Here is a 25,905-nt window from a genome sequence, read left to right on the forward strand (position 1 = left end):
ATATTTTTTAAAAATCGTTTTTACAACTAAATAATTTTTAAGAGTAATTTTTTTAAATTCGTTTTTATTATCTTATTATATATATTTTTAATCTTTTATATATTTAAACACATGTCACAATATTAGAAGTAAAATTATTATCAAATAACATTTTGCAATTATTTTTTGATTATGATTTTAAAAAAAAGAAAATTACTATTAAATAATATATATAATAAGATTTTTAATAATATTCGCTTTTGTTAATATCTTAGTATATATATTTTTAACTATGAAATAGATTAACACATGTTACAATCTTAAATATATAATTGTTATGTGTCGCGATCATGTTAATTAGCAACTTTGAATAACCAAGTTTTATATAATAAGATAGTATAAAAAATGGGCCGGGTTAAACATGTGTTTAGCACTGCCGACATATCACATATTCGACCAACGATTTATATTGTTGCAAAAGAAGAGAAGTTTACATTTTCTTGTAATAATTTATATTTTAAGCATATACCCTCTGTATTTTCGATCAAAAAAAAAAGCATATACCCTATGTATAAATATGAAATATTGATATTTAAAATTTTTACACATGATAAAAAAATGAAATATACATTTTTAATTTCACCAATGAAATCGCACCACTCATATTTTTACATTTTAATTCATTTTTTCGTTTTAAAAACAAATGTATCAATGTCATTCAAATAAATACGTATATTATTTTGTCAAACTAAAAAACGAAATTGTAAAATACAGAATAGCTAAAGGGCAAAAGGCCGATGTTAGTATTTATTATTTAACAAAATGGCCCAGGTTATATCCTCCCGCCGTATATACTATTCGGTTTAAATTAATTTGAGTAAACCGAACTTCGGTTTAATTTAAACCACAGCTACAACACCATCTTTCCGATTTAGGGTTTATCAAAGTTTTAAACTTTTTCTCCACAACTCTCATCTCTCCTGTCAACGAGAGACGCCACCACTCGATGTCGAAGCTTCTCAAATCAACGGCTACCATGTCTCCCGGCGCCGGAGAATCATCCTCGATGGCGGCGAAGAAGAAGAAGAAAAGAAGTCATAAGAGGAAGCGAGAAGAAGAGCTCGAACGCTTGGATTCGCTTCCGTGGAGCTCTACTATACCTATCGGAGAAGACGACGAGGGCGAAACGTTCTCCACCCTCTTCGCGGGTTCAGACGAGCTTGACGGAGGTAAAGTGTTTTCCTTTGTACATTGATTCATGGCTCCTCGAACATAAAGTCTGAAACTTTATACTTTTGTCTGCTTAGGTTTTCTCTCGCTTGAGGAAATTGATGAAGCTGATTACAATCTTGCGGACTTTCCTGTGGATGAAAGTGTTAAAGGAAAGAAAGGGTTGAAGTCGAAGAAGCAAGCTCATGATAATAATGATGGTGACGAAGAAGAGGCTGTGGATGAGATAACTGAAGATAAAGTAGGAGAAGAAGAAGGTAAAGGAGAGGGTGTTGTGGAGAGTCCTAAGAAAAAAGAGAAGAAATATAAAAATAAGAAGAAGAAGGAGAGGAGGAAGAGGGTTAAGGAGGCTGATAAGGTTCAGGATTCTCCTGCTGGTTAGTGTTTCACATACTCTCTCTTGTTTGGGGTAATCAATACTTGGTAGTTGCTATATGATTAATTAACTGTAAGATTTGAAAGGAACACCTTATAAGTGTTGATAGTTTTTCACTTGTATCGTAATAAAATGAGGACCACTTGTATCATAGTTGCTATATGACTAATTAGCTTTAGCTGTAAGATTTGAAAGGAACAGTGTTGATGGTCTCTCTTGTTTTACCTTTTGGTGCAAATGAGGTAATCAATACTAAGATTTGAAAGAACTACCTTAGTAATGTTGATGGTCTTTCACTTGTATCATACCAAAAACTGTGTGTGTGGAACTATCTCTATTTTAGACCCAGTTGAAAGACAATTTTGCCTGCTTTTTATTTTTTAAGCTTGACAACTGATTTTGTATTTGTTGGCTCAGTTTTCAAACAGTACTCTTTTGTTGAATATCCTGTTACTTTTTCTTAGTCTTGTCGTATTGTACTGATATGTCATCATTTGTAGCCGTTAGCTGTGATGAGGAGAACAAAGCAGAGGAGCTAGATGGTGAAGAAGAAGAGATTCCCCCGGACTTTAGTGCATGGAGTTTGATGAGACTCCATCCACTACTCATGAAGTCTATATACCATCTCGGATTCAAGGAGCCGACAAAAATCCAGAAGGCTTGTTTTACCGTTGCAGCGTTTCAGGGAAAGGTTAGTTTAAGATGACCCGCTTTATTTTTCTATCAGTAACGTACGTTTTATTGATATATGGTTCATGTTTGGACTACAGGATGTTATTGGTGCCGCGGAGACAGGGTCTGGAAAGACGCTTGCTTTTGGGTTGCCCATACTCCAACGCCTCTTAGATGAGCGGGAGAAGGTTGGCAAACTGTTTGCATTGAAGGGAGAGGAAGCGCAGAAATATTCTGCAGATGGCTACTTACGAGCTCTTATCATCACTCCGACTAGGGAACTTGCTCTACAGGTATCTTTTAATATTATCACATTGCGTTTTCTTATGTCTTAATAGGCATGCTCATTAGTACTGAAATACAAATCCAACTTTTTTTTTTCTCCAGGTGACAGAACATCTTAAGAACGCTGCCAAAAATCTAGGTGTCAGGGTCGTTCCTATTGTTGGTGGGATGTCATCAGCGAAGCAGGAAAGGCTTCTGAAAGGAAAACCAGAAATAGTTGTTGGAACTCCGGGGAGGTTATGGGAACTCATGTCGGCCGGAGAAAAGCATCTTGTAGAGGTATGTAATGTATAATCGTTGATTAAATTTTTTATGCAGTATCTTGCTCCTACATTAACCAATTCTGGTCTAGTTACTAGGTTTCTCCTTGTCTGTAGATTTGTTATAAGTATTTTTAGCTACTCTTAGACACTGTCTAAATGGATATGTTCTTTTCATGATCCTCTTTGGCAGCTGCAATGCTTGTCGTTCTTTGTGTTGGATGAGGCTGACCGCATGGTTGAAGGCGGGCATTTCCGGGAGCTGCAGTCTATAATTGACATGCTTCCAGTGACAGATAAACCAAGCGAAGGGAAAACGCAGAGTTCCGATACAGTTTCAGACGCCCCAAAGAAGAAAAGACAAACATTTGTTTTCTCAGCTACCATAGCACTGTCCTCTGACTTCCGCAAAAAGCTAAAGCGCGGCTCCTCCAAGTCAAAGCAGTCATCGTCTGGTGAAGTAAATTCCATTGAGGTTTTATCTGAAAGAGCTGGAATGAGAGATAGTGTTGCCATCGTTGATCTGACGACTGCTGCTATTTTGGCACCAAAGATTGAAGAATCTTTTATTAGGTAAGTGAGGACTCCATGCTTCTACTCCTTAGTTGCTTGGTCTATCTCTGTGTTCTTAGTGTTTGGTATCTTATAACAAATTACAGGTGCGAAGAGGAGGATAAAGATGCGTACTTGTATTATCTTCTGAGCGTCCATGGACAAGGGCGGACAATTGTTTTCTGTACATCAGTGGCAGCTTTGCGTCATATCTGTGCGCTTCTAAAGATTCTTGGAGTCGATGTTTGCAAACTCAACGCAGATATGAAGCAGCAAGCTCGGTTGAAGGTTAAAACCATTCCCCAAAACATTCAAATATAAATTTGTTGCTTGATATTGTTACTTAGCATCTTTGCCTTTCCACCTTCTGTATTTGTCACAGGCAATGGACCGTTTCCGTTCAAGCGAAAATGGAGTACTCGTGGCAACAGATGTTGTAGCAAGGGGAATTGATATTAAGAATGTCCGAACTATTATTCACTACCAGCTTCCACATTCAGCAGAAGTAAGCTGATACTGACTCTTAAGCTTTCTAGTTTTTTCTTTGATAGCATTTGTACAAGCTCTTAACCTTTTTTTAAAATCCATATAGGTTTATGTTCATAGAAGTGGAAGGACGGCTAGAGCATTCGCAGATGGATGCAGCATAGCTTTAATTGCTCCGAATGATACATCAAAGTTTTACACGCTATGCAAGTCATTCTCTAAGGTACCAAAACTTTAGATATCTTCAAAACTTAGTTTTTTTTTTCACTTCAGTTTTGCCAACTTTCATGCCTGAGGTCCCTTTGTGTGTGCTTACAGGAAAGCGTAAAGATATTCCCTTTGGATAGCTCCCTAATGCCAGATGTGAAGAAGCGGTTGTCTCTAGCACGTCAAATAGACCAGATTGAGCGAAAAGGGTCGCGGGTAATTATTTTGATCAATATTCTGAATGTGAAAATACAAGTTTCTATAACCATGTTTGATTCTAGATGCATCTAGAAATATTTTAGATCCTGGCCTATGTGAATATTTTAGTTGGTTGTGTTCGTAGTAGCTTCACACACTCTCACTGCCTTAGTCTGATTGCTTCTCTGTAGCTCTTCCCATCGCTTAGTTTAACTTTAATCTTGTCATTAATTTGTCATTGGTATTTGATATCAGGAGAGAGTAGACAGGACCTGGCTCGAGAAACATGCTGAGTTGATGGAACTGGAGTTGGACGAAGATGAAAGCGAAGAGGAAAAAGTAGACAATGTTAGGCAGAGGAAAGCGACCTCAGCACAACTTAAAAAGCTGAAGGAGGTTGGTCACTCACTACTGCTCGGAATGAAAGTTCTCCTGAAGGGAGTTTGGGTCACTATTATTCACTTATAGTTCCATTCAATCTGCAGGAACTTAGCTCGCTATTATCACGTCCGATGCAGCCTAAGAAATTTTCAGACCGTTACTTTGCTGGGGTAAGTTTTGTGGTCTCGGTTCAGCTGAAAAATTAAAACTTTAGCCATTTTTAGCTCTCTCTAAAACAGTTGTGCTTGCATATGAGACTTAATGGCATTTTTATTTCTTTGTTTGTCCCCAGCGTGGTATGTCGCCACTATTACAGAATCAGCTAGCAGAGTTAACAAATCAGAAGCAGCAGCAACAAGTGGCAAGTGGTGGAGATAAAAAGAGAAGAAAGCTTGTGGTGGTTTCCCAGAATTGCATCGAACCTCTTCAAGCCCTTCGTGACGGTAGTAAAGAGGTACTCTTGTTCTCTCCCATTCCCAAATCACCTTTTTTCAGCTTGACCTTGATGACTTGGCTCCAGAATCCAGATCCTTAATTACTGTAATATACTTGTGGTTGGATAAATGTTTCTACCAGTGTTGCATGATCATATCTCGTTTACTGATGTTGGTTTTGCAATGATCAGGTGATGAGCATGAAAGGTCAGAGTGCAGATAGGAGACGCGATATAGCTACATTGAGGAAGAAGAAAAAGGAAGAGAAGATAGGTATATAAAATATAACTTGATTTTTTTTATTTTGGTGTCTTTGTGCCCATTAATGGACCAAGTTGAAACTTAAAACATATGTTAACTGTTTAGTTGTCTGCAAATTTTCAGGTCGGCGTGATCAGCGAAGGGATCAGAAGAAGAAGAGAAAACTAATGGCTTCTTAAGTGGTCTTTTAAAAAAACTTTTGTTTTATCCATTCAGATGTTTTTTTTACATAATAACTTTTTTGTTTCGCTAAAGAACGGTTCAACTCCCATTTTCTTAAACAAGATATCTCGTGTGTGTCATTATAATCGACAAGTGTTGGATCATTTAAAGGATAAATTAATAATTCATAATGGGTATGGAGAACAAATCCATTATTGCTAAAAAATACGAGAAGAGAGAAAAGGGAGAAAACCAGATCTAGGGTTTAACGGCGGTCGACTCCGGTGGTTCTCACAGCACCGGAGTCGAATTTCTTTGCTTTGTTGTTGTGTTCTCTGGTTATCCTCTGAAGGTGTGGTGAGGATCCGACTTGTTGGATGAGTGTGAAGATTCCGGCGTGGAGGAGTGTGGTGGCGCGTGAAGTTCGTTTACAGAGTCTTACGGCTAAAGGCGGGTCTTTTCTAGATAATGAAGACGTGTACGGTTTGTTTTCTCACCGGCATCAGAGTTTGTTTCTCCTTTTAATCTCTAGATCTACTTGTCTTGGCACGGGACTTGTGCTTAAAGAGTTTGGAGCCTCTTCTCCCTATGGTCTCTGCGGTATCTATCCTATAGTGGGTCTGTTCTCGCTCATCTTTGAAGTTGTTCGTTGTTAAGGTTTCGTTTAGTTTGTGGCTTTTCTGCTAGTCTTCTGAGATTAATCTTGATTGATCTGTCATGGAGTTTAGAAGCTGGCTTTTTCTGTCTGCGATACAACAACGGTGTAGCTGAACAATAGTGGTGTGTGGAGAGCAGCTGAAGGTTATTGTCGAGAAGAAGAGTTGGTTCAGGTTACGTCTCAATTTTCCAGGTTCGAGAGAATTCATCTCCTGCCCTTTGAATAAATGCTATTTCTAGGTTGTCCTCGGCCTCTGGATTTCCTCAGTGGCTTCTTCGTGTTGAAGCAATAGAAAGAGGTGGTGGTTTTGAGGCTCCGGATGAAGGTGCGGTTGAGTTGTGAGTTCTCTTGGGTGTTGTTTTGTTAGTGTTTTGGTCTTGGTTTCGCCATAGTGTTGGTGTGTGGTCATCGTGAACGGGTGGTTCAGATGAGGGTTCCTGCTCTTCACAAAGTTCTTCTATGGTTCATGCTTTTTTGCTGTGTTTGTGGTAAAATTTCCGGCTTATCGTAAGACAATTAAGTTTAGTTTCTATCAACTTTTGATAGGTTATGGTTTAGTTGAAGGAATTTAGTTTGTATCTTGTTGTTCCAGTTGGTCTTTAGTTGCCTGTTTCTTGGGCTATCGTCTCCCTCGTTTGGGCTTGGTTTCCGGGGAAGTTCATATGTTCCTCCGGCTCTAGTATTTCACCCATGTATGTTAACAAAATATCAATGAAAAATCAGTTGACAAAAAAAAAAAAAACAAATCCATTAATAAATGCAGAATGTACTGCATTTGTCTCCATTCAGCTAATTAGTTGCATAACAAAATTAAATTTGCTACCTCCGTTTTTTAAAGATTTATTTTTTTTTAGTATTTTCCCATGTTTGAAAATGCGCTAAGCGTAACGCGTTCGGTTGACTTGAACCTAGCGCCTAATCAGTTATTCGGAGCTTACACGGAAATTAATCGGAGAGTAATTTTAGAACTATTATACTTACATGTAAGGATATATAGTTTTACTTTCATTTAATGTACAAACATATCACGCGGCTCAGTGGTTAAATATCTTTATAATAACAAAACGAGTCAGTGGTTTGAAACCCCACCTTGCGGAAATTATTTATTTTCTTATTTAACTTAAATAAAGGATAAAATGGACAATTCCTTCCTTCATCTTCTCCACTTGCGGGTTCTATAACCCTAATTCGGCCGTCAGCCATTTTAAACAAGTTTTATGTTCTTTTTCTACGTTTCTTTTGAACGATTCAAGCTATATTACTCTAATCTATCATTCAATCTTTGATTTCAATCTGAATGAACACAAATCTGAGTTTTTTTAAGTTCTGAGTTTTCAACCGATTTTACCATAATCGCGGCGGCACCACCCTGCCGACCGTTTTTCCGGCGAGTACTCGGGTCTAGCCGGCACGTTTTCGAACATGGGTATTTTCACGTATATTAGAAAATACATTAAATAACTCTTTTTTTTGTTGTAAATGCTCATTTCCAATAATCTTCAACCAATTAATATTTTTGAAATTTACAATTTCTCCATAAAAAATGTGAAAGATCTATTTCACAGTTTTTTTTTTAAAAACTTACATTTTAACAGAACAGAGGGAGTATAACATAATCTGCATGAAAATTAATTCAATGTATTAATTTAGTGATCTGCATGAAAAGGAAAAAGAAAAGAAAGATGGTAGGTGCATGCAGAATTGCAGATGACCAATGAATGTAGACTTAATTTCATTTTGGAGAAATTTCATGTTTACCACTTTCATGATACCACTTTTCATATTTACCACCACTAAAAAGACATTTTCAAAAATACATTCTTCATTACGTAGCAAAAGACTCTTATACTATTGTTCTTTATATATATATATAATAAATCATTATTTAAATAAATAAAAGTAAAAAAATAAAACTGTTTTTATATTTTCAAATTATACTTTTTCAAATTCAAACTTTTTTATAAATTGTTTTTCGAATTTTTTTCTAATTTTTTTCGAATTTTTTTATAATTTTTTCTAATTTTTTTTCAAATTTTCTTTTTAAAAATCGAAAATTATGTTTGAAACTATTTTTTAATTTTTAATATATTTTTTAAGTATTTATTTATATATTTATTAGAATCATAAATTTCATATTCAAAAAACCTTACATCATCTCTGAACTCTAAACCCTAAATCTAGATTAGTTAATCCTAGTAGTATAAGTGTCTTCTACCCTTCATTAAAAAGTAAGCGTAAAACTGATTAGTATGAATGTAGTATTGGTGAAGATACTATGAATGTGGTATTTGTGGCAATTTCCGTTTCATTTTCCTATTAATTGCATATAATTAGTTTTACTTGATTCATTTTAGTCACCTTAAGCTAAACATAATTATATCGAAACATAGTCTGATGCATTTTTTTGTTTCAAGCAATAATTTAATTTAGGAAAAAATATATAAAACGACATATTAAATATATTCTCTTATATATCTATCTATATACCATCTTCGGTAAATACATTTATATAAATTATATATATATATATATATATATAGTTTACATACTAATAATTTTAATAAAATTTCATTGCAATAAGTAGTTAAGCATTTTACTTCTATATATATCATCTAAAATGTGCAGTTATTAAATAATTATATATATAACATATAGATAGTCAGATAGAAAAACATATATGTTATAGTTTATCTTATATTTATTGTTAATATAATTTAACATAAATAAACTAATTAATACTTGTTTATATAAATAATTTTATATTATAATATTTTTGTATGAGATATATGAATCCTTACATGTTATTTGATAAATTATACTTTAGTTGCATGTATTTATAAATTTAAACATGTATTCTATAATCACTTAATATTTTATACACTTAAATACCAAATATATTTTTTTTGTTTGTTCTTACATATATTAACACATGAATGTATTTTTCTCTTTTATTTAATTTTTTTTTTTACATTTTTAGATTATCTTACATATATACATTCATAAAAAAATATAATCTTTAAAAGACAAGAAAAAACAAATATATTAAAACTATAGCACATTTCAATATTAATGTCATTTCTGAATCCAAACCTATAGTTATTATAAACACCACCGAAACGAACACTCATTCGTTCACGTTCATTACTCATATCTAATCTTTCAGAAAAAAACAACAACAAAAATCAGAGATAATGGAGCTCTTACCGGGAAAGTCCGCCGGAAACAGTTTTAATGATGGCTTCTTCGGAGGTCTTAAGGCGAGTTCTTGTAGGAGACGACGGCATCAACGTCTCCTTCCTGAAGATGGTTTATGATTACACAAATGGAGAACTCGTAGAAGTTACACATGGAGTCGACTTCGGTAACGCAGAAGAGGTATTCATTTACGGTAGAAACTCCATAAATTAATATTCTATAATTAATAAACACTATAAATTTATCCAAAAATTTAGTTCCGAATTGGACCGGCTCAAAATATGACATATATTTGCTATGAAAATACTTATTTTTTTAAATGTCAATATATTTTGATAATATTTAGTAAAATTATATCCAAAACCACATATAAATTCTCTTAAACATAAAAATATATAAAAATATATAATAAAGATATGAAAGTCAAATTTTTAAAATTTAATATATATGGTAAAATCAAATATTTTTTATTTATAAATAAAATATTTAGAAATAGAAAAAAAATCTAAAAGTTAATTTTTTAATAAATTAATAACTCTATAAATTAATAAAATATCATAGTTCCAACCTTATTAACTTATGGAGTTTTTACTAGTTCCAACCTTATTAACTTATGGAGTTTTTACTGTAGTTTGTTTTAATTTTAGTTTAATTTGTTCATAGAGTTGGTTATTCATATTCTTTCAAAATCTACAGTGTGAAATTTCTTATCCTGAAGAATATATCACGTCCTTGGAGTGGACATGTGGGGTTAACTTGACACTGAGGAAGCTGATCTTCCATACATGAAAGGGGAGAGCCTCACGAGCTATCGTTTCCCATGATCAAGTGGTGTCGCCGGAATACCCAGTCCCGATAAAGTCAAACGGAGATGAAGCCTCAACAATAGTTGGCCTCCGTGGACGATCTAACCAGCATGAACTCACTGAACTCAAAGCAAATTTTGGTCCACCACCACCCATAACCACTAAACGTATTCATCACTCTCTTATAATTCGTTTAGTTGTATCAAACTATTTTGCAAAATGAAGATAAAGTTAGTATGATTATACAGTAATACTGTTAACATAGCAGAAGAATATGGAGAAAGCAAAAGAAAAGCAAAAAATCATCAAAATATAATAAAATTACGATGATAAATAAGTTGAAAACGTATAATATTTTCATATATCATGCAAAATAGATTAAACCAAATAAATAAATTTGTATTATTACTTGATTAATATAAGTATAGATAATTATTATTAATTCGTTTGAGTTGGACTGTCTAGACACAAGTGGCTGTGGTCTACTAATATAGTTTCATAATATATTCATAATCAAAGAAAATTTACGTGATAATTCATAGGCATATATCGAAAGCTACATTCAAGAGTATACATTTTTAATATTATAACGTCGACAATAAACAATAAATGGTTATTAATAAGCATACTTGATATAATTTAAGAATCCCATTTATAAATGGCCAGTTCTTCCGGGCTCCTCCGAAGTTTTATTTTTTTTTGGTAAAAATGTAAAGATATTATTACCAATTTTAAGATTTTTGACAGAAGTACAATGGCAACAAGAAACAGAAAATAAAAAGAAAATAAAACACTAAACAACAACAAGAACAAGACAAAGTAGGGGCCAGCGCAACCAACCAAACCGAACCCATGAGGCCTCAACCAATCCACACTTATCCCTTGCCGCAAAGAGCCAAGCCACAGTTATTCCGAGAGACAGAACCCGGTAATTTTGGCCTCCCCGATGATCTGCTCTTAATGATCTGACTCAACCGAGAACAGCTCGAAAAAGGCTTCATGAACATCCACCCACATCAAAACCAGTCAAGCAAGAGGGCCAAACACACCCACAACATCAAGACCTCGCCTTATTCCGGCTGCAACCAACAAGCAGTTACAGGCCAAAAAAAACTATACAAACATGGGCCGAGGGAAGCAGCAACTCCACAACCGAACACTAGCCGTCTACACAAACCGGAAGAACCCATCCACTAGAGGCAGAACGCAGGGGACCGACTCCAGTGCTGGGAAGATGAATTCAACCAAGGAAAACCCGAACCTCCACCTACACCGAAGACCCCTCGGAGAGAAGGAGCAGCTCGGACAAGGACAGTCCCTAAGAACCAGGAAACTGACCGGCTTGCAAATCGGAACATAACCAAAGCAAGGAAGCACAGCCGAGACGGACCAAGTGAGAAGCGGAGGGAGAGCCGAGGTCTGAAGAGGATAAGCAGGGAGCAACACGGCCTAGGAGGAGCCAAAGCCATAGACGACTCCGAATCGAAACCTAACCGCCAATGCACACGCCAAACGAGATGCCACCGGAGACGACACACGACGAAACCAGAGAGGTCCCAGACGCGTCGAAGAGGAGAGACCTCACCGAACCTACTGCTTTTTGGGCAACAAGAGACCCAAACATCGAGACGCCTCAGACGCCGGAGTAACACGCGCCCTCGAGCAACTCCGCGAGGATACAAAAGAAAATAAACACCGGTACACAAACCACGCGCACCCACTCAGAAGGATTAGCCAGAGATCTGAAAAAGGAAAACCAGAAACCGGCGAGTCCCCACCCAAAGAGCCGACTTCAACCTCCAGCCATCACCACAACCACCTCGCAGCGTCACTAGAGGAACTAATCAACCGCCGGATTCGGCCTAGGCTCCTCCGCCAGCAGACGACCGAGCTCCAGGGACGACCACATATCGGAGGCGGATGAAAGGGGGGGCTTGGAGCAACAAGAAAAAGGGAGCAAAGGGAGAGAGAGGCCCTCCGACGGCAAGAGAAGGAGACGGCCGCCGGAGACGAAGTGGATCTGGTTTTTTTTTTTCCTAGGGTTTTGCTCTGAAAGTCGCTTACTACCTCTCAAGCCTCAGTGGTCGGCTCCTCCGAAGGTACTTGAGCTTTGCGGTGGGAGTAAAAGAAGGGTGTGGTATGATGGCGTTTACGATGGTATCAAAAGAGTTTTGGTTAGTTCTGTGTTGATGACTTGAATTACATGGAGATTCAATATGCTAAGGGAGAAAGATTTATAAATCACACAGGTATAGTTAAGCTCATTTCTTGTTTTTTTTTTTCCATTTCTTACCTTTAGCACACTTCTTATTTTCGTGTGCAGCTGAAACTGGACTCACATGTGGAAACATATGATTCGAGCCTTGTCACATCGCTGACCTTCGTAATTTCAAAGGAGGATAGCCATAGCATGTCCTATGATTTTGGTACCCTAATCAAAATAAAAATAATTTCATTTTAAAAAAAAATAAAATTTATTTTAATTTTTACCAACTAAACTTTAGTTTAAATTATTTATTTTCTTAAATGGAAAATCAAAGTTATTAATTTTAATGATATAATAATATATAATTTTAGATTTATAACCAAAACAATTTCATATTTAATCATAATAACAAAATTTTATTTAAAATTTTATAATAATCTTAATGAACTAATTTTTTGTTTTTATAATTTATTTAGATTTAATACTAACTATATTAATGTATGTGTATATAAAAAAAATTATATAGGGGATCCACAAAAGTGAAGACTCCATTCAAATATTTCAAAAAAATGTCCTCAGGCCCAGTCCTAAGAATAGCTCCCCAACGGTCAGGTAACAGTTTGGTAACAGGGAAAATGGATTTAATTTAAGAAAAAATACAAAAACATCAAAACATAATTTGCAGCTCATTTTGATTGTTTTTTTTTCATATATGTCCATCTTTAGATTTTAATAGTCTTTTATACACCTTTAGTGTCTTTTCTAAGAAAATACTAGTATATTAACTTTATAATCATAATTATTTCATTATCTAATTATCAATTATTGTTAACTAGTTTATTATAATTGATAAAGTGTCGTAAATAATAGATAAAGAAATTTACATCAACAACATCAAAACTAAATTATTAGTTTTGTTTTCAAACAGATACTTTAAATAATATCAACCCCGTTTCTCCTATGTCAAACATAATATATATTATGATAAAACATATTTAATATTTTTGAAAATATGTAAATGCCACAATTTTTCCATGCTTTAAGTCTTCAAATAGTTAGAGGCGGCACTGGCAGAGACGTGCAAACATTTATGGTTGTCCGAAGCCAATCATAGTTTTTCAATAAATTTTTAATACAAATCACTAGAGAAAAGAAATATATAAAAGGTTAAACTAATAAATACTAATAATATAACAAGACTTATTTTTATTTGAAAACAAATATTAATTAAGTTGTTACCATTAAATTTTATAATTACTAGTGGTTTTCCGGTGCTACGCGCCAGTTTTTTAATTATTAATTGTTTAATTTTTATAAAATAATTTTAGTTATAATGACTAACTGTTAATATGTTCTTATGAAAATTAATCAATGACATACTATTTTTCTGTAGCACTTTAGAAAATTTAAATATAATAAATATGAATGTGTATTAATAATTTTATGAAAATATATTAGCCTTTTATATTTTTTATTAATTTTTAGTGGTTTAAAATACTTTGTAATAATTTGATATTATTTTTTACATTGTAGAAAGAGATACATGAATTTTGGATAGTAATATCTCATTTAGCTCATGATTATCTTTACAAAACTAAAAAGGTGACTTTGTTTTGTTACTTTGATATTATTTAAAAATATAATAAGATATATAAGTGGTCTAATATACTTTAATATTAGTACAATGGATGATTTATAATCTAAACCAAAGAATATAAAGCATACTTTGCATATTTTGACAGAATATAGTTTCTGAAACAAACACACACACACACACATATATATATATATTCACATATATTATTTAAAATATAGATCAATATCATCAAAACTGAAGTCTCATAATCGAGAGCAAAAAATATGAAGTATACTTTGCATATTTTGGCAGTGGCAAACATATATGAATTATTTAAAATAGACTAATGTCATCAAAAAGTGATGTCTCATAATCAAGAGCAAAAATCATTTTGACTTGACTATACAATAATTATATAAATAATTGATATTCATATATATTTATTATGTTGGTTTGGTTGATGTATATTTTATTTTGTTTAGAAAAATATAACTTTGATTATAAACTACACGAAGTTACTTTTGTAAGCCTAATACACCTGAAGTTCGATAAAATGTGTTTTTGAATTGTCAAGAACCTTGTTCTGTTTCTATGGCGCGAGATAAAGCGGTTCTGGTGCCTGAAGAACGCCTCACTTATTTAACTTTAACTGTTGCAGGCTGGTCTTTGCCAAGTTCCCCATAAGGTACAGTTTTTGTCTTCGCCATTGATTAAGAAACTTCAGAGCTTTTATGCTGAAGTAGTCAAGACATATGATATCGGAGGGTGGCTATGCAGGTAATGGAAAATGTTTATGTTAGGAGCTGGTAGAAAGAAATGTATAAACTTCTTCTGACTTCTGGGATTACTTTCTTGTCGCAGCCGTAACGGTTTATAAAATTAATGACCGGCCTGTTGTCAAAGGAAAATGATAAGTCTGTTTTGTGGGGTACATTTTTTAATGTGTTCAAACCTATTGCGTTAAGGGTTTTTTTATGTTCTGTTTACTATCTAAATTGCGTTGAAGTAAGTTCAGTCATATTATTTTGTTGCTAATTTATGGAACTTTTGCTTTGATCCTGGTTCATGTGGCATTGTAGTTAAGATTCTATTGAGATTGGTTATATATAGTGTTTGACCAAATAAGTTTAACAGAATCAACCTAATTATCAAAGTAATTTCGATGAGAGGTTATTCTCATACTAAAAACATAGAATCTGAGTACGAAGAGTTACTATTTTAGCATAAAATTCAGAGCATAAATCCCAGGAAACTCATTAAAAAAAACAACATAGTTTTTTCAGGCACGACTGTTTAAACCAGTGGTTGCTCTCTCGCCCTCAACAATCGAATCACCACTGCAGCCACTTTAGTTCAGGTCACGACTGTTCAAACCTAGAGGACTCCTTTTCAAAGCACTACCACCAGGCATGTCATCACCACCCTGCCCATGAGTAATTTCAAAGAACAGTCAAGAACGGGAACCGTTGGATACTTTATAGCAGCATTTTAACTTACATGATTCTCAAACAAAGGTAGTGGTGGTCGCTGGTGGCTTTTAAAAAAGCGAGAGATGGTGAAACTTTGATAGTTGGTAGAGAAGTTGAATGGAGAGAGTTTCAATTCAAAGGTCAGAATGCTGCCAACAATGTCTTCTAGACAATGTGATAGCGGCATTTCAGAATGAGCCGACCTGTGTGCAAGCCAACCACATATGTGATGTTAATACCGCTTACAAAGAAATGTACCATTCAATGAGCAGAACAATCAGTAGATGTGATTAACTAACACTCTCTTACAGGAGCAAGCTGATGGTAAGTGTGAGAAACATTCGGAACGTTTTCTGGAAACTATTGTAGGGAGAGTTGAAGAGAGCGATGGTGTTTACCTCCAACTTACTTTGGGTTTATGTTTGCTGGCACTACCACCTTTGGTTCCACACCAGAGGCAGCAAACTTCTCATTGAGGAACTTAGCAAGGCAGTCAAATACACTGAGGTACACGCTTGACTCCCTGGATAGATCAAACCTAATACTATAATGAATTTCCAAACCAAGGAAACAGAGATAAGATGACCGGTTCAACATATTAAAACTTCTATGGTTGTCAAATACCTTTCAAATTTCATGGTTCCCATGATGCATTGAGTACTTTGGTCTCATCATTGGAAAACGTTTTGATACCCCTAACCTTCCCGTAAGATAAATATCTACATGAAAGCATAAAAATAAGGCAATAATAAGGTGAAATAATAAAAATGGAGTGATTATGAGGGGAATGTACTGAAACAGGACCTAACAAATCAGTTGGTGTTAGTGAGTGTCATGAGTTGGTCATAATTGCTGAACCTAAAACGTTCTGTCAAGATCGGTTGGCTGGGTGATGCGAGATCAACCAAGACGGTCTGATCCGTAAATCTTATCGCGACAGAAGCGTCACCAAACTCATACAGCGAGCCTTGTCTCTGGAGATCTTTGAAGGTGTTAAGATGATGATAAAGGCTTAGATGAGCGTCGCCTGAAAGGAACAACAATAACCTGGATTTAAAAAATATTAAAACTCTAAATCTGAAATCAAATATTGAAATAAGGATTTAACCATCGAATCAATAAACATCACCTTTAGGGCCTCCCAAAACAAAGTAGTTTTGTCTGTCTACAGCGGCTAACCTTCAGCTTTGAGAAATAAATTTGAGAAGTCAACATGGTCAGATCGGTTTGTATAATAATGAACAGAAGCTCTGGATTGGAAAAGCAAAAGGAGTTCGATTTTTTGCTCATACGATTCGTATTTATATCCAACGAATCTGGTAAACGTCGAATTAAAGAAGCATTGAATATCAAGGAGTGGGAATAGTGGGATACCTTGATTGATTAACATTTACGCAGGTAGTAACGTCGACTGAGAAGAAAGAAGATGAAGGGCACTGAGAAAGACAATCATATTTGGACTAAATCTAAACGGCTCAATATCTTAACTAATAAACTACAAAGCTTTATGTAAATAATAATCTAACAGAGCCTATGCTATAAATTATAAAGCCAAACCCAATAACATACTGCCATGGACAACACAACATAGGCAACACAAAGTTGACATGGCAAAACTTGCAACATGATTGGGTGATTTTTTTTGTCCGACGTGGACAGCATGAGAGGAGCCCTTATTCTACTTATAGTATTGTATTGATTTTAGATAAAGGAATTAGATTACTCAATTTTTATGCCTTGATCTAACAAATTTTTTTTTTATCAACTTTACATTTTTGAAAATATTTTAAAAGTGCATTCAAAACTATAACCGCCAATCAATCTAATTACTCTAATTGTTTAATAGTTAACAAATTGACTATATTTTTGTTACTTAAGAAACCATTTTTTTTTTCACTATAGTTTCATGTTTTTAAAATTCTAATTGTCATTCTCTGTTTTTTATAATTATATTATGCCCTTTGTTAATAATAAATGAAGAAAATGATGCCCTTGATCTTAAAAAAAAAATTGCTGCCCGAAGCATATGTTTCTTTTTTTTCCTATTGAGGCACGGCACTGGGCACTGGTTACATACTATTTAGCATATGTTTCTTTTTTTCCTATTGAGACACGGCACTGGGCACTGGTTACATACTATTTGACATACCATACGCATACGGGCATACAAACTTTTCCTAAGGTATAAATCTGAGTTGGCATAAACTTGCAAGTGTTAAGAATTTAAGATTTGGTTGAAGACATTTCTTACATGGATCAAAGTCTCTGGTCGATAAACTTAACATGTACGACAACTACTTTATTATTAATTCAAACTACTTTATATAATAAAATAAAAATATGTGTTGCAAAACGGTTAAATGAACAAAATAAATAAATCTTTCCGCCTCTTCATGATTTCTTTACGATTATGAATCTGCTTACATCATAAAGACCTATATTTATATGTAACTGAAATTAGATACGTCAAGGAGATCGGAGATCGAATGATTATATTTAGACTTATTCTTAGGTCCAGCCCCTAGGGTAAACCTCTAGGTTCACCAACCAATAAGATTGTCTTATTTTATATTCGATATCTTTAAAAAAAAGAAACAAAATATTGTCAAATTATATTATGTTTTTTAAATTAAAAGATAAAAAAATAATAACAATTACAAAAAAAAAATATTTTACGTCGTCAGCATAACATTAAACCCTAAACCCTAAATTATAATCCCTAAACCCTTAATCCTAAACCCTAAACCCTTGGATAAACCCTAAACTCTAGGATAAATCCTAAACTCTAAGATAAATCATTAACTCTAAATCAAAATCACTATACACTAAAACATTCAAGCGTTTAAGGTTTAGGGTTTTAGTCGTTTTTTATTTAGAGTTTAGGATTTATCCAAGGGTTTAGGGTTTACCCAAGGGTTTAGGATTTACCCAAGGGTTTAGAGTTTATCCAGGGGTTTAGGGTTTAGGATTTAGGGTTTAGGGATTAGGATTTAGGGTTTAGTGTTTTGTTGACAACATTAAAAATATTTTTTTTTTAATTTTTTTTTTCTGTAACTATTATCTTTTTTTACTTTTTTATTTTAAAAACATAATATAATTTAAGAATATTTTGTTTCCTTTTTTAAAAGATATCGAATTTGAAATAATGAAATCCTATTGGTTGGTGAACCTAGAAGTTCACCCTAGGGGCTGAACCCAAGAATGATTCTTATATTTATGGTGGATGAATGCTGCCTAATTGCAAACGAGTCGAATGAAAATGCATTACAACATATATTAATACACAACACTAAAAGATTATTATTTGGGAAAATTGCCAAGACCACATCGTGGGTCAATTTAGCTTCCCTAAACAACCAAACAAAGCTTTTTGATCCAAGCTGCAACGGTGGTATTGTACTGTCCAAACACATGAGTCCTGTAGTGGCTGTCTGGTCTACAACTATAGTTTCATAGTATAATTCATATTCAAATAAAAATTATATGATAATTCATAGGCATATATAAAAAAAACTACATTCAAGAGTAGAACTTTTTTTAATGTTATAACGTCGACAAATACAAAATAAACGGTTATTAATAATCCTACTTGATATGATTTAAGAATCCCATTTACAAAAAACAGGACAAGCTATCACAACTTTACAACCCAAAGCAACTATTTTTCACCGTCAACTAACTTTAACTGACAGCAACTATTTTTCACCTTTGAATCTGATGATCTGAACTTGAGTTATTAGCTGCAGAGGAACTCGATGGCCGTCCATTCTCGGCTCCTGATTTATCTGCAGTAACTGCGACCCCTACGCCCCATCTTCTAGATGCTTCTGATGGCTCAATCACTTTAACTGAACCATCAGAGAGTCCAACGGCTAGTTGGTTCGGTTCTTGTGGATGAGCTGTGATCACTTGTGGAATGATTGGTGCACTATCACAGACAAAAACAAAACACAATTGGTATAAGAAATGTAAATTTAAAAATTATAACAAAGGATAGGTACCTGTTGGGTGTCGGTTGAGGCATGTAAGCAGATGGAGCAATGCGACATCTGAGTCTCAAGGATTCAGCATCAAAGACTGCAATGTTTCCATCAGTGAATGATGCGTAAACCAGCTGGCTGTTGCATGAGTAAGATGCAGAGGTAATGGGGGAAGAGAGAGCTTCTTGTGGCACCCACTGCACAAGAATGTAAACAAAGATGTATGAGAAACTAAGGTTTCTTTTGTTAAATCATTTAAATGAAAGGCTTATTGGTTTTACCTTATGTATACATTCCATCTTTGAAGCATCATAAATAGCAAGCTGCGTCTCATGTGAAACCAATAAATGGATTTGGTCGTTATGGAACTGGACTCTTGTGTCTCCCACTGGTGCTTTACCAGGTGGTAGTTGAATCACTGAAGATTTCTTCTTCTCCCATGAGTCAGCGGTCCAGAAGAATAGCTGTAATAAAAAAAAAACAAAGTTTAAAACCGAACATGTGTGTGTGTGTAAGCTTCAATAGCCAATAAATCTTGCGTTACCTGAGCATCAGCACCAGAAGAGACAAGTGTATTGAGTGCAGTGGAGAAAGCAAGACCAGTTATATGCTTCTGGTGACCTTTCAACTTTGTTTTCACCTATAAGAATAAAAAGAGATATTACATTACATATTTCATAAAAGAGGTGAAACATTTTAAACACACCAAGAGTTTAGTATTATTACCTCATCTACCCTGACATTGTAAATATGGATACTAGAGTCTTCCATTCCAATTGCAATAATGTTATTATCTTGAGGATGAAACGCCAGGAATGTTGAAGCTGGTGGTGGTGGCATGAAAGTTGTCATCACCTGTAAACAAAAGTGAAAATGATGTCATTTATCTCACATACATACATAGATACAAACATGTCCCTCTAAAGTAAGTTGGATTAGAGCTGCTTACTTTGAAAGTCATCATATTGAATAAAGAAACCTTTCCACCACACGCTGACATGACATATGAGTCATTCTTAGAAAGCGCTATACATGGCACAGCTGTTTCAGGATTCTCAGGAACATCGTTTGCCATTAGGAGACCACTGTTTGGCTGCCAATGCTGTGGAGTTACACTTGCCGTTGCCTTCAAACATAGAAAACACAACTTAAGCAACATAACTACTCATACAAAGGATGTAAAAGTTGAAAGGTTTAACTGTCTCACCTTCCCTGTTGGATTCTGCTCATTGCGGCTCCACTTCCATAGTCTTTGGACACCATTTGCTCCCAGAGCAAGGACGCCAACACCAGAGTTTGTATAAAGAAGCCGAGCAACCTTTTAGAGTTGACATATCAGTAAAAGATTAGTTCCAAGATATGTCTTAAATGAACATGAAACTTTAGACAACAGCAAACCTTGCTGACAGAATCCTTGCTATCTGGCATGGTCACTTGTCGGCACTGAGTAGGATCAACAATCTCTGTTAACTCCAAGGGTTTCTTATCAACAGATTCCAAGTGTCTTGGCTTCTCCATAGTTCTTGACATTGCCTCAATTCCATTCTACATATGTCATAACACCACAGTTAGAAGACAACAAACTCTGAACTACATAGAAAAAAAAAACAAACAAAGATCCTCTTAAATCATACATGGATTGGAGTTGGCCTAGCAGGAGAGTCTGTGTCCATGTGTTCAACTTTACCAACAGCTGCTGGACTCATGCTTGAAACCATTGCGGAAGTTGATACCTGAAAAGCACCAGCATTAACACTCCAGTTAAAAAGACTGTACAAAAAGGCTCATTACAAGGGCGTTATAACAAACCTTCATATCAATGGATGCTTTAGATGCTTCATAAGACCGAGCTTCATAAGCTCTCAACGTTCTAAGACCATCAGCATTTGCAAGGATCTTGAATCCATTATCCGCTGTAGTCACCGCAAGAAGGTTCCCTTCCTTGTTGAACCTCAAACGAGGAAGATTCTGGTATCAACATGGTACACACCATCAGTAACACAACATGGTTCAAGAAAGACAAAAGAGTTTGAAGCAAGAGTTTTCATACAGGAAGTCCTCCTTCAGCGTCAACGGTTGTCAAGAGATTTGTATTGTCCATGTCCCAGAATTTGACTTGATTGTCTTCACCAACAGCTAAGTAACGGTTACGAGTTGTATCAAACTGAACAACTCCATTAGATTTCTTCCTGAAGCCTTGATATGTTCTCTTCAGGGCACCTTCGCTCTCATTCCACTCGACAAGGAAAGAGTCTCCCTCTTTGCTCGTTCCACAAGAAAATAACCTGAAAATTCCACAACAAAATGTTTACTTAATTTGAGCTTATCTCAAACTATTACAGTCAAATAAGAAGTATGTGTGTACCTGCTACCATCAGCACTGTATAGCATCGTTGTACACCACTGTCCTGGCGCGTCGTAATCAACTCGAGAACCAACGTTATCATAGAGCCAAGCCTTGATCTTACCGTCAAGAGCAGTTGAGAATATAAACTGCATAGTAAAAAAGAGAAGAATATAAATTGCATGAAAAATGAAAGTTTAGGATCTTTATAGACAAGAGATGCTTGCTTATCTACCTGAATGTTCTCCTTCTGGTGAGGGCAGATGGAGTAAACCTGAGCATCATGGCCTTCAAAGGTGTAAAGCTTCTTCCCACTCAGATCCCACACCTAAACAAAATCATACAAACATAAATTAATACAAATTTCATTAAGTGTTTTTCTTTACTAACATACCTTAATCAATTTGTCATCTCCACAAGTCACAACACACATTTGCTTGTTTGGGTGGGCGAACGCCAAGTCATTTACACAGCCTACATGAGCATCAATCTAATGCACAGAGGTAAACAGCTGATTAAGTTTGGTGCATGTACCGATAAGTACAATAAAAGTAGATTAAACATACCTCAAGGTGTTGGCGTAGTTCCGAGCCTTGGTAGGCATATACATGGATCAAATGTTTAGTAAAAGAAACTCCTGTACACAGAAAATGACACACAGTTAAAAACTTTGTTCTTGGACCAAGTTGTAATGAGAACAATGTCCATGTACCATACCCATCAAATTTCCATCAGGGCTCCAAGCTACACGAGTGACAGATATCGATGGTTCTTTGACAATAGTACCCTGTGAAGAAACACTAAAATAGTAAAAATTTCATCTAATAGGACACAAGATAACATAGGAAGCAAGACCAAACCTGGAAGATCCCAGTGCAGGCGGCCATATTCCATATCTTAAAAGGCTGTGTGACAATCTTCTCTTTGGATCCAACTTCCCACAAGCTGACTTCGCCGCTTGAACAACCAACTAAAAAGGTAAACAGACAAGAGTCAAATAAAAAAAGCTCTCAAACTCTACTAAGCTTCCTCATGGTAGTAGCAAGTAGAAGACTAACCAGCGAGTAAAGTGTGATGCGCAGGGTGAAAATCCATGCTCATCACCACCGACCCTTGGCGCATTGTACTCACAACGTTTCTAGGAAGGTCATCAAGTGAGGCAGAGGGATGAGGAGGATGAGCAGGGTATGTGACCTCGTTGCTGGTTTGTGCAGACCGTAAGCGTTTCATGAGTTGCTCGTGGTCAGCGTTCTGATAATCCATCAGTCCTAGTGAGTTTGACGGTGCCCGGGGATGCTTAAGCACATTAACTGTTATGACAAAACACAGCAACAGGTTAAATAATTACAGATCTTAAGATCAAAGACATTAACAACTCATGAAAGACCAAAGATAAGAGTCCACTAAACACACACACAAATGTTTCAATACCAAAACAGTTTGTCACATGAAACCAACCTTGATTTGGCTGCTGAAGCTGAAACGGGGAAGCAGACACAACACCAGATGGGACCGAAGAAGAAGGGTGTGGGTTAGCCATCCATCCAGCTAAAGCATTGGGGTTAGGAGCCGGAGCAGCACTAGGTTGAAACGGCTGCACAAACGTAATTAACAGTTTCATTTAAAATCTAAACATAAAGTTAAAATAACAAAAGAGATGGAAAGAAGAAAGTAAGAAAGAGATCATACTCCACCATGTACTCCAAGAGGAACAAAGTTAGAAGGTCTAGCAACAGCAGCAACAGGGAGATTCACAGGAGTGATTGCACGAGCACCACCGTTTGCCGCATTGCAAGAGTGATCCAAGAACAATGTTTTGATGTCAGGATTAGGCCTCGGATTCTTACATAGCTGGTGCTGCCAATTCAAGCTTTGGTTAATCAAAGTCCTCAGGCGAGAAGCCTTGAAGCTAGGGAAGGCTAGCTTCTCTCTAAACAGAGGATTCGCCTCAATAAGCTTCTTCAACTCAGTATACATTATACTCCTTGCTGATCTTGTATCACCATATTTAGACAACTGCTCGTTCTCCCTGTAATTTAAAAAAAAAACACACACACACACTCTTCAACACTAAAGTCTCTCTACCTTTAGTCCAATACAATCAAGAAAAAAAATTACCTAAAATTCTCAAGAGTCAGAAGCTGAGTAATCTCCTTGTAAAGCTCCTCGTTAAAGGTCGCAAAGACTTTTAAGTCTTTAGCTAATATCTCAACAGCTTTGGCTCTATCATTCCGATCTAGAGCTTCGAGATACTTCTGCTTCCTGATCTCAAAGAAAATCTTCATAGAGTAACGATTATCATCAACCTTAGTGAACCCTGAGAGATACTTCTCAACTTCGTCCCATTCACCGGCGAGAGCTTTCTCTTCAAAGTACTTTATATTAAAGTAGAACCCAGATTCCTGCTCTAGCCTTAAACAATACAAACATATAAAACCAAAATTACAAAACTATTCAGACACAAATCTAGCCTCAGATAAGAGAACTTACTTGTGAACAGATTCTTTGAACTTCTCTTCGTCTAAGAACTGAAGGATCAAGAACACTAACTCTCTGCTCAGAGACGACATTTGTTTCCCCCTTACAAGATCTGGTCAAAGGTTAATCGAATCTATTTAGGGAATGTGGTTTTCTAGGGTTTCGACCTCCTCCTCGCGTCGCAACAACGAGAAAGAAGATAAAGGCTGACCCGGAAACAGAGATTGAAAATTCAATTTTATATTTTTTTTTATTTCCTTTTTTTTTAAAGAAAAAAAGAAGAAAGTACGACTTGTTCTCCACTTTCTTCGATGTGGTTTTGTCTTACAGACTGTATAGTTTTGATAAGTTGTCTTACTTATCATTGATAAGCGATCTTGTTGTTGATAACCTCGTTTGTGTCTGATTCCTTTTGTTTGGGTTCTGATCTGATGCGGTTCAGCCCAGGGGGGGAAGCAGAAGTGGGATCCATGCGCTCTCTGTCTCTCGCTTGTTACGACACGTGTCCGGTTAAAATGCCATGAGTAAGGTGTGGGATGTAACGTAGGGGATTATTACCCTTTTACTTGCGGATTCGATAAATGGAATTGAAGTGGATTGAGCAGAGCTCACTGGCGTCCGCCACATGTTGTTAGCTTGTCAGGAGGAATGACGTGGCCTCCGCTTAGTTGAAAGCTACAGCTAATGGCTGCTCTACCCAAATCGAGTCTGATTCGACGAATTATTTTAAAATTAGTTGCAAGCAATAGTTTGAAAATGTATTTTCAAATGATTTTTCTGTTTAAGTTTATTAGTTTTTTTTTAACTGAATAAGTTTTATTAGTTAAACAAAACAATACAGAGCTGAATGTATTTTAGTATTTATCTAATGAAGGATCAGTCTCCATAGCCAATGTTGAATCATATATAAAGTGAAAAGGTAAACTCATTAGCCTAAACTCGAGGCAAATGATCATATGATCAACAGAGTTTTTTATAAACACAAATTATATTTTTCAGATTTATTTATTAAATGAGTTTAATGAGATCTTTATTAATTTATTTCCCAAAACCTCCATCTTGATTAAGAGATTATAAAGGGAATTAACTTCATGCACATCTTAGGTTATGCCACTAGAAACGAAAATAGATTTTGACGCTCCAACATGCATCGATCCTTCAATGATCTCCAATCTTCCAAGATATTTTTTGGAGGATTGTGCTCTCTAGGGTCCATTTGACATCTCTAAAGACAGTGAGATCTACTTGCAAAAACTAGAATGCTTTATCCAAAGAAAACTTTAGAAAGAGAAAGCTTATTGGCAAAGCATGAAAGCAATATCAGCAAAGGAAAGGGTGTTTCTAGTGGTCTTGATGATGAATTTTAAAGTTTATTTAATGAGTGTCAATCTCTACACAAAGATGATGACATAGTTGACTCTTATATAAAGCGTAAAGGTAAACTCATTAGCCTAAACGATTTTGATCGACTTAATATACATCACATCTTTCGTTGCGATGGTTTATTGTTATGCATCGTCAATGGAGAAGAAAAAATAAACAAGCCTAAACTTACGGTTTGGAACCTTATTGCGGGCAAACAAGATGGCTCAAACCAAGAAGTTCTTTACAAGTCATGTGACACGTCTAGTATGTTTTGATTTTACAACAGAGAGATTTGGTCTGCCTCTGACTTTTTACTCTTACCCTAAGGAAGGTGTTGCGACTTTC

General features: G+C 35.4%; 2 protein-coding genes and 1 long non-coding RNA gene across 3 annotated transcripts; 1 reads left to right on the forward strand and 2 right to left on the reverse strand.

Moving 5' to 3' along the window:
- The first annotated feature begins 913 nt into the window (after positions 1 to 913).
- LOC111198703 (DEAD-box ATP-dependent RNA helicase 13) lies at positions 914 to 5,672 on the forward strand. The gene is made up of 15 exons (XM_022687777.2): positions 914 to 1,208; positions 1,287 to 1,586; positions 2,086 to 2,276; positions 2,356 to 2,550; positions 2,645 to 2,821; positions 2,996 to 3,375; positions 3,462 to 3,642; positions 3,737 to 3,859; positions 3,947 to 4,063; positions 4,159 to 4,263; positions 4,501 to 4,641; positions 4,731 to 4,796; positions 4,919 to 5,080; positions 5,252 to 5,333; positions 5,445 to 5,672. The coding sequence occupies exons 1-15, from the start codon at positions 986 to 988 to the stop codon at positions 5,498 to 5,500; spliced, it is 2,499 nt and encodes an 832-aa protein (XP_022543498.1). The 5' UTR covers positions 914 to 985; the 3' UTR covers positions 5,501 to 5,672.
- Positions 5,673 to 15,121: 9,449 nt separating this feature from the next.
- Positions 15,122 to 16,853, reverse strand: LOC106442756. The gene is made up of 6 exons (XR_002654313.2): positions 16,768 to 16,853; positions 16,523 to 16,578; positions 16,018 to 16,440; positions 15,792 to 15,937; positions 15,422 to 15,596; positions 15,122 to 15,347 (listed from the first exon to the last, which is right to left on the reverse strand). It is a non-coding gene; the product is annotated as an uncharacterized LOC106442756 (long non-coding RNA).
- A 2,042-nt stretch (positions 16,854 to 18,895) lies between these two features.
- On the reverse strand, positions 18,896 to 24,479 carry LOC111198705 (topless-related protein 2). Its single transcript, XM_022687781.2, has 22 exons — positions 24,208 to 24,479; positions 23,836 to 24,129; positions 23,407 to 23,746; positions 23,176 to 23,311; positions 22,776 to 23,027; positions 22,578 to 22,687; positions 22,435 to 22,504; positions 22,284 to 22,354; positions 22,112 to 22,207; positions 21,953 to 22,045; positions 21,739 to 21,866; positions 21,424 to 21,658; positions 21,183 to 21,341; positions 21,008 to 21,106; positions 20,772 to 20,918; positions 20,581 to 20,691; positions 20,323 to 20,499; positions 20,100 to 20,228; positions 19,918 to 20,013; positions 19,655 to 19,837; positions 19,395 to 19,570; positions 18,896 to 19,321 (listed from the first exon to the last, which is right to left on the reverse strand). The coding sequence occupies exons 1-22, from the start codon at positions 24,285 to 24,287 to the stop codon at positions 19,096 to 19,098; spliced, it is 3,408 nt and encodes a 1,135-aa protein (XP_022543502.1). The 5' UTR covers positions 24,288 to 24,479; the 3' UTR covers positions 18,896 to 19,095.
- Positions 24,480 to 25,905: the final 1,426 nt, after the last annotated feature.

This window comes from Brassica napus, chromosome A1, assembly GCF_020379485.1.
Source record: "Brassica napus cultivar Da-Ae chromosome A1, Da-Ae, whole genome shotgun sequence".
Lineage (NCBI taxonomy): Eukaryota > Viridiplantae > Streptophyta > Magnoliopsida > Brassicales > Brassicaceae > Brassica > Brassica napus.